The sequence below is a fragment of the Pleurodeles waltl genome, chromosome 7 (assembly GCF_031143425.1).
Source record: "Pleurodeles waltl isolate 20211129_DDA chromosome 7, aPleWal1.hap1.20221129, whole genome shotgun sequence".
Taxonomy (NCBI): Eukaryota; Metazoa; Chordata; class Amphibia; order Caudata; family Salamandridae; genus Pleurodeles; species Pleurodeles waltl.
Window position 1 is genome coordinate 530,630,779 of NC_090446.1, and position 12,915 is coordinate 530,643,693.

General features: G+C 43.7%; 1 protein-coding gene across 2 annotated transcripts in view; it reads left to right on the forward strand.

Annotated features, from left to right (window-relative positions):
• LOC138304295 (zinc-binding protein A33-like) overlaps positions 1-12,915 on the forward strand; it is a 115,397-nt gene that overhangs the window by 10,130 nt on the left and 92,352 nt on the right. For both annotated transcript variants that reach the window (XM_069244241.1, XM_069244240.1), the window contains exon 2: positions 7,773-8,207. In XM_069244241.1, coding sequence (XP_069100342.1) covers positions 7,782-8,207 — 426 coding nt within the window. In that variant the 5' untranslated portion in view covers positions 7,773-7,781. The remainder of the gene's footprint in view (positions 1-7,772; positions 8,208-12,915) is intronic.

Below are 12,915 nucleotides of genomic sequence, written 5' to 3' on the forward strand. Positions count from 1 at the left end.
GTGCAATGCTTTAAGACTGCTAAAATTGGAAAGCTTCTTATCCTGAATTTTCCTGTGGTTTTTCTTGGTCCTTCCATAAACTGCAGGATGACTTTTTGTGAACGTATTGGTTGACTATTTCTAAGGTGGTTGAAAATAAGTTGGTGAATGTACTAAATACTAAAGGTGTGTTGTCATATTTGCGCTTTTTGTAAGGGTAATTGCCACTTGCTTTTACTGCGAATAATGCTGTGCAATTTTGTGTATTTAAGATGTTGAATTTCTTACTGAAACATGCTATTTTCATGGAATGAAAACCTCTGTTCTCCAAAAACCTTGGTTTGGTGGAAATGGACAATAGGATCTTTTGTGAAGATATGCTTACCTAGATATAGGGATGTTTGCGAGTACTGGGACGAGAAACGTTGGGTGTAACACCTCATGGTGCCATAAGTTTGTCTATTCAGATGTTAAAGAAAATAATTACCCCGGTTATATGCACATGGATAAAAAGCAATTAGGAGAAAGGCAAAGAATGACATATGAAGTTGCACAAAAATAGTAAAGAATAAACATGAAAGTAAGTGCAGTATGATCAAAAGAAGGCAAATGGAGAAATGTTCCTCATTAAGAAAGCTGATGAAGGGTGGCAAAGTTTAAATTAGTCACTTTTAAGGGTGCTAAACGTTGAGTTGACTATTTCTCCAGAATTGGAGGATGCTCCGGATCCAATAATGGTGGTTTTCTCAGTATTGAGGAATCTGTCACAAAGCCACCAAGCGTTGTGGTCTAGACCCCACTTTGAGATAATGATGGTAGTGGAAATTGATGGTAGGAAGACCACAGAAGTAAAGCGTTACTCCAAGCACTCTTATTTAGGCACTTATGCATTCACTCCCCTCATGAAGCCCAAACCAATCAAGTGTAACTTGAACTGCAAATAGTCAATGACCTAATTTTAATCATCGATAATGTACAGATCTTATGTATGTCTGGTACATTTTAAATAGTGTGCGTGCTCAGTTGCTCCATCAGTACATTATTATTTTCCAGCGGTACATATACTATTTAGAGCTGTTCCTTGTTCTCTAGTGTAATTTAAGTATGGGTTTTCAAGCAGGGCCAATTGCTCTGTAGTTATAGGATTTTTTAATTTGTTAGTGGGAGAGACGTGCACCACAAAGCATGCCCTCTTCTATAGCGAAATATTTCTACGTTTTCTCACCATTATTTTGAAAAAATGGGGCAACCCTGGGACCTGGGTAAGTGAATAATACAACAAATGTTTTGGTCCCTCTGGGGGAAGGATATGAATTAACCTCTACAACAATGGTTGTACCATAAAGAACTTTCTGTACCGATGAGGTTTGTGAGTAACATTTTTAAATTTATTCAAAATTTAAATTCAACAATTTAAAGTAATCGAGGTGCTCCTGTATAACTGCGCAGTATGATTGAATTACGTGTTAAAGTGTTGCAGTGCTATTTACATGAAAAATAAAACCAAACTGTGGTTAAAAGCATGAGGTCTCAAATAAGCACCTATACCCAAAGGTACTTTGAGTCTGCTGAATTTCTCAAGTCAATCCACAATTTCTAATACAATGTCGACGTTTCAACCCCAATCAAAGAAATTAATTCAGGCGGGTCATCATCAGGACAGAACATTGAAATAAGAAGCACCTAGAATACAATACAGAAAGCATGTATCAATACTTTGCCCTCCATCTGGTCAGTGTAGGAGGCTGGCCTGGCTTATGGTGGGTACCTTGTGGTACTTACACCTTGTGCCAGTCCAGTTATCCTTTATTAGTAGATTAGGTGTTCTAGCAGCTTAGGCTGATAGAGGTAGCTTTAGCAGAGCAGCTTAGGCTGAAGTAGGAGACATGCAAAGCTCCTACTATACCACTTATATCATATAGCACTATATCACAAGAAAACACAATACTCAGTTACTAAAAATAAAGGTACTTCATTTTAGTGACAATATGCCAAAAGTATCACAGAGGACTTACTCCCTTAGGAGTTAAGTAATATACACAAAATATACACACAAACCAAATCAGGTAAGTAAACAGTTAGAAAAGTAGTGTAAACAGAGTAGAAGACAATAGGAGACAATACGCCTGGGGGCAACACAAACTATATACTCCAAAAGTGGAATGCGAACGACGAATGGACCCCAGGCCTAGTGTAGTGTGTATAGGGTCGCTGGGAGTGTAAGAAAACACTAAGGGTGTCCAAGATACCCCACCCCAAGACCCTGAAAAGTAAGAGTAAAGTTACCCTACTACCCCAGAAAGACAGTAAAGTCGAGATAGGGTTATTCTGCAAGGACAACTGACTGTAAAGCACTGAATATGGATTCCTGGACCTAAGGACCTGTAAAGGAAGGGGACCAAGAGTCACAAGTGTCTGTGGGGTAGGAGCCCACTAAACCCTGGATGAAGGTGCAAAAGGGGCTGCCTCTGGGTGGAAGAAGCTGAAGATTCTGCAACAGCGGAAGGTGCCAGGAACTTCTCCTTTGGTCAGAAGATGTCCCAAGGCGTGCTGGAGGACACAGCTATGTTTCCACCCAGAAAGACCGCAAAAAAGCCTTGCTAGCTGCAAGAGACGCAGTTGAAGGTTTTGGGTGCTGCCAGGGCCCAGGAAGGACCAGGAGATTGCCCCTTGGAGGAGGAGACAGAGGAGGCGCTCAGCAACACAGAGCCCATGCAGAAGCAGGCAGCACCCACAGAAGCACCTGAACAGGCGTTCAGAAGATATGAGGATGGCTGTCGACTCAGAACAAGAGGGTCCCACAACGTCTGAGTCCAATTCAACAAGTTGGGCAATGCAGGACTGAGTGCTGGGGACCTGGGTCAGGCTGTACACGAAGGAAGTCTTGCAATAGTGCACAGAAGTCCTAGCAGCTATGGTTCATGCAGTACACAGGATTACTGTCTGGCGTGGGGAGGCAAGAATCTACATCTGCCAAATTTGGACAGAAGGGCCACTGGACTGTCAGGGACCTTGGATCCAGCTCCTGTGTTCCAGGGACCAAGCTCGTCAGGATGAGGGGACCCAGAAGACCGGTGATTGTGAAGTTTGGTGCCTGCGTTAGCAGGGGGAAGATTCCGTCGACCCACAGGAGATTGCCTTCACCCTGCACTGGAAACCAAGAAGAAGACAGCCCTCAGAGCATGCACCACCAGGAAACAGTCGAAAGCCGGCAGGATGAGGTGCTACAATGTTGCTGGTAGTCTTCTTGCTACTTTGTTGCGGCTATGCAGGCGTCCTGGAGCAATCAGCGGTCGATCCTTGGCTGAAGTCGAAGAGGGCAGTGCAGAGGAACTCTGAGCTCTTGTATTCGTTATCTGGTGAGATACCCACAGGAGAGACCCTAAATAGCCCACAGAGGAGGATTGGCTACAGAGAAAGGTAAGCACCTATCAGGAGGGTTCTCTGATGTCACATACTGGCACTGGCCACTCAGAGCTGTCCATTGTGCCCTCACACCTCTTCATCCAAGATGGCTGAGGTCTGGGACACACTGTAGGAGCTCTGGGCACCTCCCCTGGGAGGTGCTGGTCAGGGGAGTGGTCACTCCCCTTTCCTTTGTCCAAATTCACACCAGAGCAGGGCTGGGGATCCCTGAACCGGTGTAGACTGGCTTATGCAAGGAGGGCACCATCTGTGCCCTTCAGAGCATTTCCAGAGGTCAGGAGAGGCTACTCCTCCCAGGCCCTTCACACCTATTTCCAAAGGAAGAGGGTGTAACATCCTCTCTCAGAGGAAATCCTTTGTTCTGCCTTCCTGGGACCAGGCTGCCCAGGCCCCGGGGGGGGGGGGGGCAGAAACCGGTCTGAGGGGTTGGCAGCAGTGGTAGCTGCAGAGTAGACCCGGAAAGCTAGTTTGGCAGTACCCAGGCTCTATGCTGGAGACCCGGGGATGCATGGAATTGTCCCCCAATACCAGAATGGTATTGGGGGACAATTCCATGATCTCAGACATGTTACATGGCCATGTTTGGAGTTACCATTGTGATGCTACATATAGGTATTGACCTATATGTAGTGCATGCGTGTAATGGTGTCCCCAAACTCACAAAGTCTGGGGAATTTGCCCTGAACAATGTGGGGGCACCTTGGCTAGTACCAGGGTGCCCACACACTAACTTTGCACCCAACCTTCACCAAGTGAGGGTTAGACATATAGGTGACTTATAAGTTACTTAAGTGCAGTGTAAAATGGCTGTGAAATAACGTGGATGTTATTTCACGCAGGCTGCAGTGGCAGTCCTGTGTAAGAATTGTCTGAGCTCCCTATGGATGGCAAAAGAAATGCTGCAGCCCATAGGATCTCCCGGAACCCCAACACCCTGGGTACGTAGGTACCATATACTAGGGCAGTGGTTCCCAACCTGTGGTCCGGGGACCCCTGGGGTCCGAAGCCTTCTCAGGGGGTCCGCGAGAGCCTAGAAAATTAAAAAATATTGACAAATTAGGCCCCCCCTTCCAGTAATGACTCAGGCGGGGGTCCCTGGATTCCCATGATGATTCAGTGGGGGTCCCTGGGTTCCATTAATGTTAAAGTGGCGTCCACAGAAATCAAAAGGTTGGGAACCACTGTACTAGGGAATTATAAGGGTGTTCCAGTGTGCCAATCAGAATTGGTAAAATTAGTCACTAGCCCGCAGTGATAATTTTAAAATCTGAGCATAAACACTGAGGTTCTGGTTAGCAGAGCCTCGGTGATAGTTGGGCACCACACAGGGAGCACATACAGGGCATACTTTGATCACTGGGGTCCTGGCGAGCAGGATCCCAGTGACACATAGGCAAAAACATACATACAGTAATAATGGGGGTAACATGCCAGGCAAGATGGTACTTTCCTAAGGTCAGCATCTATTAATTCAACAGTACAACCTATTGTATGGTTAAATTATTAAATCCATATTTAACATGAGGTCACTACTTTATGAGATAGTTACTCGCCCTCTTAAGAGATAGAAACAAAATGTACCTAATTTAGAAAATAAACCACTTTGAAGACTTATATGCCCCTATTTGATTGTACTTAGACACATCCGAGTTGTATTAACAATAAAACTATACCAACTCGCCTTCCGTCTCACGTAGCACTGGTGTGTTAACTTTTTTACTTTGCCAGCTAGAGAATTTTAATTTTTTATATGTATATATATATATACACACTATTGTTTCCATACTCGTGGATACTGTATAGGGTTTGAAAATAAACCTAAAAATTGCTTTATAGTTACTTAATGGCTTCAGGAAGGTCTTAAATTGTTCCATAAAAATGAGCCAAGTGTTTAAAGTCCTTTTTCAAAACTTGTTGGCGTAGTCCTATGTTAAAGTTAAGGATCTGCAGCCCTTATTTAATCAGGTTAAATGCTCTAGTTTTAGGAAGAAAGTAAACAAAATATAATGAAGTCAGGTAAATGAGTCTTTGCCAGCAAAAAATTGCAGCAATCCTGTTGATTTAATCTACTTACTTGGCTGGTAGTTCAGAAGCACCATGAATCCATTAGAGCCTGCTGCCTATCTCATTCTATTTATAGATGAGCAAGCCAGACTTGCATAACGTGCACGAGGATAGCCTCTGCTGCCATCTAGTGGCCAAAAAATAGATTGTTCCTCTATTAAATAAAGAAAGTCTAGTGTTATAATGGCTATTCTTTTGATAGTCTACGAAAAACAATATAAGAATTCTATTACTTGGGCCAAAAAGACAGTGGTGGTAAAACTAAAATGATGTAGTGATACAACATAACCCTCTATGTAAATCCAGGTTACGATTCTATAATGAACCATTTTCATGAATGTATCTGGGGTGGCATGGTGAGCAAAAGAACTATGGATTAAACCCAGATCTGTGACGGGGGTGAGTGTTTGAAAAGTTTCAGCACTGCTTCAATCATCCTTTTGTGTTGCTAAAGTTGCCCTAAGTGGCTAGGGCATGCCCAGACGTGGGTCCTTTACTCGCTGTGCCACTGGCTTAAAGCTAGCCTGCCTGATGAAGGGTGGTACCCTGAAACTAGTCCCAGGAATCTTCTCTCCTGTCCAGTGGGGAACTGGCCTGGCAGTTTGGGCTGGACTGTTACCATGGAGACCAGGGTCAAGGCTGATTTGTGTACGACTGGGTCCAAACTGGGGTGACTTGGCAGGGTTATTGCTTTGTTTAGGGTGTCTGTAATCGGATAGATGGGGAGGGGGTTTGATTGCTGCAGGAGTCCCAACATTGTTACTATGGGGTTTTATGTGATACCTTGAGACCATATGGCTTTCTATCCTGTGATGGAAGTGGGTTGATGGAGATGGAGGTGTACAGTGGTGAAGTAATTGGTTAAGCTTGTCTGCCTTGCTGCTACACCTGCCCACACTCCCTTCCTGACACCTTTCTCAAGGCTATGTTGAGCAAGGTGCTTCCTGTAGCTGGGGCGCATATCACCGGGCTTAAGGCTTGCCTGTAGACCACCAGGACCCTATCTGACATGGACTTGTTCACTTTGATATGCTTCCTTGAGATGAGCATCCTTGCCTAGGGGGATGCAGTGTATTGCTGCTTTAATGTTTGCCTGGAACATTCTGCATTACTTTGATGCTTCTTAGATCTGGGGTTAAGTCGTCTTCATTTCTAGGATAGTGTTTCATCACTGCCCTTACGTCATGAAACCTGTTCTTGGATTGCAGCATAAGACAGAGAAAGATTTTGCATTTAATCAGAATCTGGATGGGATGGCTTTTTCCCAAAGTTCTTCAACAAAATCGAGATCTTGTAAGCAGTAGAGGATTGACAGGGCTGTACTGATCAGAGAAAGCAAATTCTGATGCACAAAGGCTGTCACCGCTTCCAAGTAAAAGATTGACACTAGTTAGAAACGCTAAAAGGCTCAGTTTCAGTACTGCTCATTCTCGCAACAAGTGGGTGCTGGACAAAGGACATTGGGTGGTCATGCGCTGCTTTTAGGCCTCACTTTGTGAGAATGTGAGGGATTAAGGAAATGGGCCAGTGAGTTTGATGGAGGCAATACCGTTCACTCTCCCCTGAATCAAATACCCACCATGACTTGAATGGGATGTCCAAGGGGTGAGTTGAAATAGGAAAGATAGGTAGTGCTTGCTCATGTAACTAGGCACGCCTCATATAATCTCCAGTCTTGCACATATGTATGTTGCCAATAGGATTGTTACTTTATTAGTGTTGCTTTGCATGCATCAGCAGTAGCCTCTAAATGTTGCCCGTGAAGGCTGCATTTTGAAACCGTACACGCTACACTGCTGTATTGTCTGACTGGTATAGCTAGACAGCCCCTTTATTAGCCTCTGGTTTAAACTGTTTACAAGTGTTTCTTCTTGCTGGTGCACAGTGGCTTCAGGGTTGAGGTGCATTATTAAAAGCCGCATTCACTGTGGAGATGTGAGATGTTTGTGCTGCACTGCTGTTTAGTACTCAAGTTTATTTTGCAGTCCTGAACTAACTCGTATGCACATTAGATACAATGGAGAACACATTTGACTAAGCCTTTCGAATGATCTGAGACATTGCAGATATCTGGCAACTGGTGTTTATCACTATCAATTGAGTATCGCGTACCCTATTAATAGGAAAAAAATACAAAGTATGCTTATTGCCTGGGCATTCATACACTTGGAATGGACAGTAACTTGTGTATTTAGAAGCCTTTTGAGGAGCTAAATTAGCTTTTATATATACTTAACATTACTTCAAATAGTGATAAACTTTCCATAGTGTTATCTATTCACAGTTGCTGTTATTTCTTTCAGCTTGCAGTAATGGCTTCCATGTGGTTCACCTCTCCTCTGACCTCTGCCGCTCCTGCATCCTTCACCGATGACCTGATTTGCTCAGTCTGCAACTATCTCTTCCAAGAGCCAGTGCTGCTCAGGTGTGGACACAGCTTTTGCCGGGTTTGCGTCAGTGGTACTGGTGAAGGCCAGTTACGAGGTACCTGCCCCATCTGCATGTCTGAGTTCTCCAGGGGGAAATTCACACCCATCAAGACTCTGGCCAACTTGGTAGAGAGAGTGAAGGGTGACAGCCCAGGGAAGGGTGGCAAGGAACACTGCAGAGCACATCTGGAGAAGCTGAAGCTTTTCTGTGTTGACGATGGCATTGCAATTTGTGTTGTCTGCCGGGACACAGTTAAGCATTCCAAGCATCGGTTCCTGCCTATCCAGGATGCCGTTGGCATGTATAAGGTAAGTCATGTCTTTGCTGTTTTGACCAGTGATTGTACTGTTTCTAAAACAGTTGTACTTTGCCTCATTCATGTCCTTTTCTTTTTTTTTTTTCCTTCGAGCGTAGGTGTTCGACCTTGTGTATACTTGTACTGTGGGTTAATGCAATTTCGTTTGTTGGTTGCAGTGTCCTTTTAAAAATTCTTGCTCGCTAGTGGTCAATTCTGCCTTTCTCCCTCTGTTTCAGAGCAGTGGCCTACTACTGTATTGTTTCACTTTGGCTTCATCTGTTGCTGTGATGGACAATTTTTTTTTACATTTCTTTGGTGGTCCCCTTTCACTGTGCATGTTTTAAGCTGGTAGCTGCCTGCGTTTTATTGCAGAATTCCATTCCTCCTACTCCTCCCATGCTGTTGACATTTGTTTTGGCTTTATTCCAGTGCTGTCCTCAGACCTGGCTCCTAAAATAAGCTTGTTTTAATAAACAAACACCATATGCTCTCGCATTGCAGAGCCTCTCTCGAGGGCCCTTCCTGCCAGCACTCATGACATCTCACACAGAGCATTGCTAATCTCCTTTATTGAGGCCATCCCTTTTCTCACGCTGCTCTGCTCGTTGAAATGCGAGGCAAGAATGTTTTATATTTTATTAGCGAGGATGCCACCTGTTTTGCCTTGGATAGTGTGGGGCCCTATATGGTAAAGTCACATAGAATCATGTGACTTGGTTCCCACCAATCTCCTCGTTTCTCGCTACCCTTTCACGCTGACATCACCCATGCTGCTCTGACATGACAGTTCCTTGCCTGGATGCACGATTGTCTGGATGAACGTGTCTGATGGTCCTTGCAGTGTGTGCATTGACCGATTCTATGTTAAACTACTGCAGGCAGTCTATCTTGCCCTCCGTGGCATCTGTCTACACCTGCCAGCCTTGCTTCTCACGTTTTGTCTGTCCAATGTCACTGGGCCTGCAGCATCTGTCCTGTTTTATGCAGAGCTTGCTCAGCTTATCTGTTATAAGTTAAGGGGCTGTGCTTGGATGTTTGTGGGGAAATGGGTTTATTCATTGCTATGTTTTGTGTGTGAATTCTGATCTCGCTAACTTAAGCATGAACAACATGGAACAGAGTGGGCATATTTTGACCTTGCTGACTCTGGCACCCCTCCTCCTTAGCTTTCGGTGTTTGCCACAAGCTATTGTTCCCACTTCCAGCCCTTAATACGAAACCCCGGCCTGCGCTCTTTTGATGATGAGCAGAGAGCACTCCACTTCCAGAAGGACAAAGGCTGCAAAGATGGCAGATTAGATGGGTCTGGCAGTGATTGGAGGGCTTGGAGGCTTCATTTGAATACAATGAGCTCCCAGGCCTCTGTATTAATTAAGGAATCACTCTGACCTTGGGCCAGGCGGGGGAAGCATTCCGCTTGTGAGAATGCCCCGGCTGTGTCAGCTAAAGAGTGGGATACACTAACACTCAGAAATCAAGTAGTGCCCACTGTGACTTGCGTACGCACACCCGGGAATTGAGAGCGGGCACAGACTATTGGGGGGGTTCATGCACCTGCAACAAACTTGCACATATTACAGCTTCATACACATTGTCTTTACAAGTTCTCCCCCAAGCACTATTTTGTCTGACCCCTTTGAAGTGCAAACACAGAGAGAAGCAAAACTTTGAACTGAAGCACACTGCTCTCTAGTACACACAAACTGTATACAGTGAACCGCACATACATAATATCACCATACAGTGGGAAACATGATAACATTAAACGTACGCAAAACACTTGCAGGGTCTGCAGACAAAAAAACGCAAAGACACAAACTGAAGCAATATACAAATACAGGAAAAAATAGTCGCAAACTCCCATGTAGGGATAAACACTGACACAAGCATACACAGAATCATTAACACTGATAGAAGGGAACATGCACAGAAAATAAAATAAATCCAAGCAGGCTGAAAGACAAATGCGCACAAAGTGAACTTTCATGTACATGCACACAAACAGGTTAAGAGTAGATTCAAACGGACACATACCATCACGCACACATCAACAGTGTACAGACAAACATACAACATCTACGTAGTCCGTTCTTTCATTGCACAAGAGTATCTATTGTTGACACAATGCAAGCCAGTTCAGTCGCCAGAGCACTGTAAGCGAGCACCTTCAAATAACACAATGGAAAATCATCCACAGCAGTGTATGGCAGAACAGATGTAAGAACGTGCACAACACAGCACCCCTCAAGCAACATTTGCAGCCGTTTATCAATGTATTTTGAATGGATACTTCATCCAACACAATTTTCGGAAGACACCCTTCAAATGTCAGGCCAGATCCAGAGGCTTTTGTGGAAATTCCAAGTTGCTCGCCCAAAATGGCTTATTTATTTATTTTTTTGCAGCATCAGACAAATGTTAAATCAAGTTTCTCTCCCCTCCAACCCACGCCGCCCTTGCAGACTGACCATGTTACATGGATTAATGCACAGTTGGCCACATACTTTCGTGCGGGCACATTTCCTTTTTGTTTATCGTCTTTGCTTTGAGGTGGCCATTAACATTCATTGAGGGTGTTTGCACACAGAGGAGTGGCTTTCCCAACCGGACATGCTCCAGTGCGCGCGCTGGTCCAAAGGGTACAGTCACAAGTACAGCATCCATTTTAGGACATCCCAATTCCTCACTCCTCACCCCTGCTTCTCTTCCGTCACCCCTGCTTCTCTTCCGTAGGGATGAGAAGTAGGGAAGAGGGATGAGAAGTAGGGAAGAGGGATGAGAAGTAGGGAAGAGGGATGAGAAGTAGGGAAGAGGGATGAGAAGTAGGGAAGAGGGATGAGAAGTAGGGATGATGGACACAAGATCAGGTACATCTTTGGGTCATTTGTTTTTGTCTAGCTCACAAAACACACAAGTGCAAGTGAACTAGAGGTGCTGAACTAGAGGAGCTGACATTGCGCACTCCCTCTTGCATACCTTCAGATAGTGTCACTTTTTATTAAATAGTTCTGTTTATTTTCTTTACCCACTCCGTCCCCATACAACGAATCTGTGTTGTAACTTTTGTGTTTGCAAGGTCATCTTTTGTATTCACTACTTCCTCCTCTCGTTTATCAACTCTTCCTCTTGTTTATAAACTCCTTACACCATGGACCTTACTTTGTCACACCCTCTTACAATCTTCGCTTAGTCTCTTTCCTCAGTGAGGTACAAGGTAATATTACATTATATGATTGCTTTGCTCTCATTCCAAAGGCACCTTTGAATCACTCCCTCACCGCACGAGGCGGGTCCACTCCAGACACTCGCTGTTTTTTTAAATTTATTTTTTTACCTTTTTAGGGGCAAGTGCAAAGCGCTCCTTCCCATGCTGTAACCTCTTTGGGCTGCTAACCACGCCCATGTCAACTCAGTCACTTTCATTGGTTCATGGGCTTGCCTTTTAAAATCCGCTTGTTTTAATTTATTTAAAGCATGCATACGTCATGTCTTTTCTGGTGTTTTGCCCACGTACACAGCACTGGTAAACTACTGAAAACATTTGAGGCTCAATGTTTTCAGCATGGTTTCAAGACCACTTTATCTTTTTAGTTTCCAGGCAGAGCGATCGCACTGGGGTTTACATAGCGCAATCACGCTCGTTTTTTTCAGTTGTCAATTTCAGCACAATGGCGCTGCATTTTACATAGTGCGATCGCTCTGTTTTCTTTCTTGTAATTTATGTGGCAAGAAAAGTCCTGTTAGCAGTTTACAATGCTAATAGCTCTAACGCGAGCAAATGTAAGACCTGTTGCATTGCAAATGCTTATCTTTATTACATACAGTTCAGGGACTTTTTTGATACAGTTGAACAGTTTTGTACACCTGGAACTGTTTGCAGATGTGCGATCGTGTTTTCAAATGGTTTATGCATGTTTCTTATCAGTGCCTTTTTACGTGCCGTTGTATTAATTTCGTTAGTGTTAATCGTTTTGTAAGTGAAAGCATCCGTTTATTTTTGTTTGCATGTGCTTTATGCGGCGATTGTTTATTCAAATGTTTTATGCGTGTCTTTGTTTTCAGTAGCATATTCTGTTTTCTCTTCAAATTGTTCCTGAGTAGACAACTGATTTGCAGAGGATCACAGTGTTGGTCCAGTCTAAAAGCGGAGATTTGAACTGAAGCTTTCCGGTTCAAAAAAACTGAACTAGAGTGAGAGCAAGTTCAGTTGACAGCAGAATAGTTCTGAAGAAGGTGTAAATTTCCTAAAAAAACAAATACCAAAGTGCCCTCTGAGGCCAGGGTCTGATTGGTGAGACGAGCAATTGGTAACGGGGTGATGGGCCATTATCTGAGTTGCAGCTTTTTTCCTATCTGCCTTTCCTTTTGTTAGTGTTTATTGATGTGTAAACACGCATTTATTTGCTTATTTGTGTGTTTGTTTTAAACTGTTTTGCTTAATGCGTCCCTTTCAGTTTAGTGGCAAAACATATAAAAATGAGACTTTTTTTTTTTTTTTTTTTTTTAAATAATCTACTTCTACAAAACTGGCTCCTTGTACCCCAAAACAGCTCCTACCTTTTTAAAAGCTGCTTGTTTACAAAATAACACATCTTCAATTTGCTAATGGGAGTTGTTATAAAATAATGAAACATATTGGAATGTTGCTGTCAGCATAACCGACCCCTTACTGCATAACTGGGCTACATTCTTCTAATTTCTGGAGTAAACGCTCAATG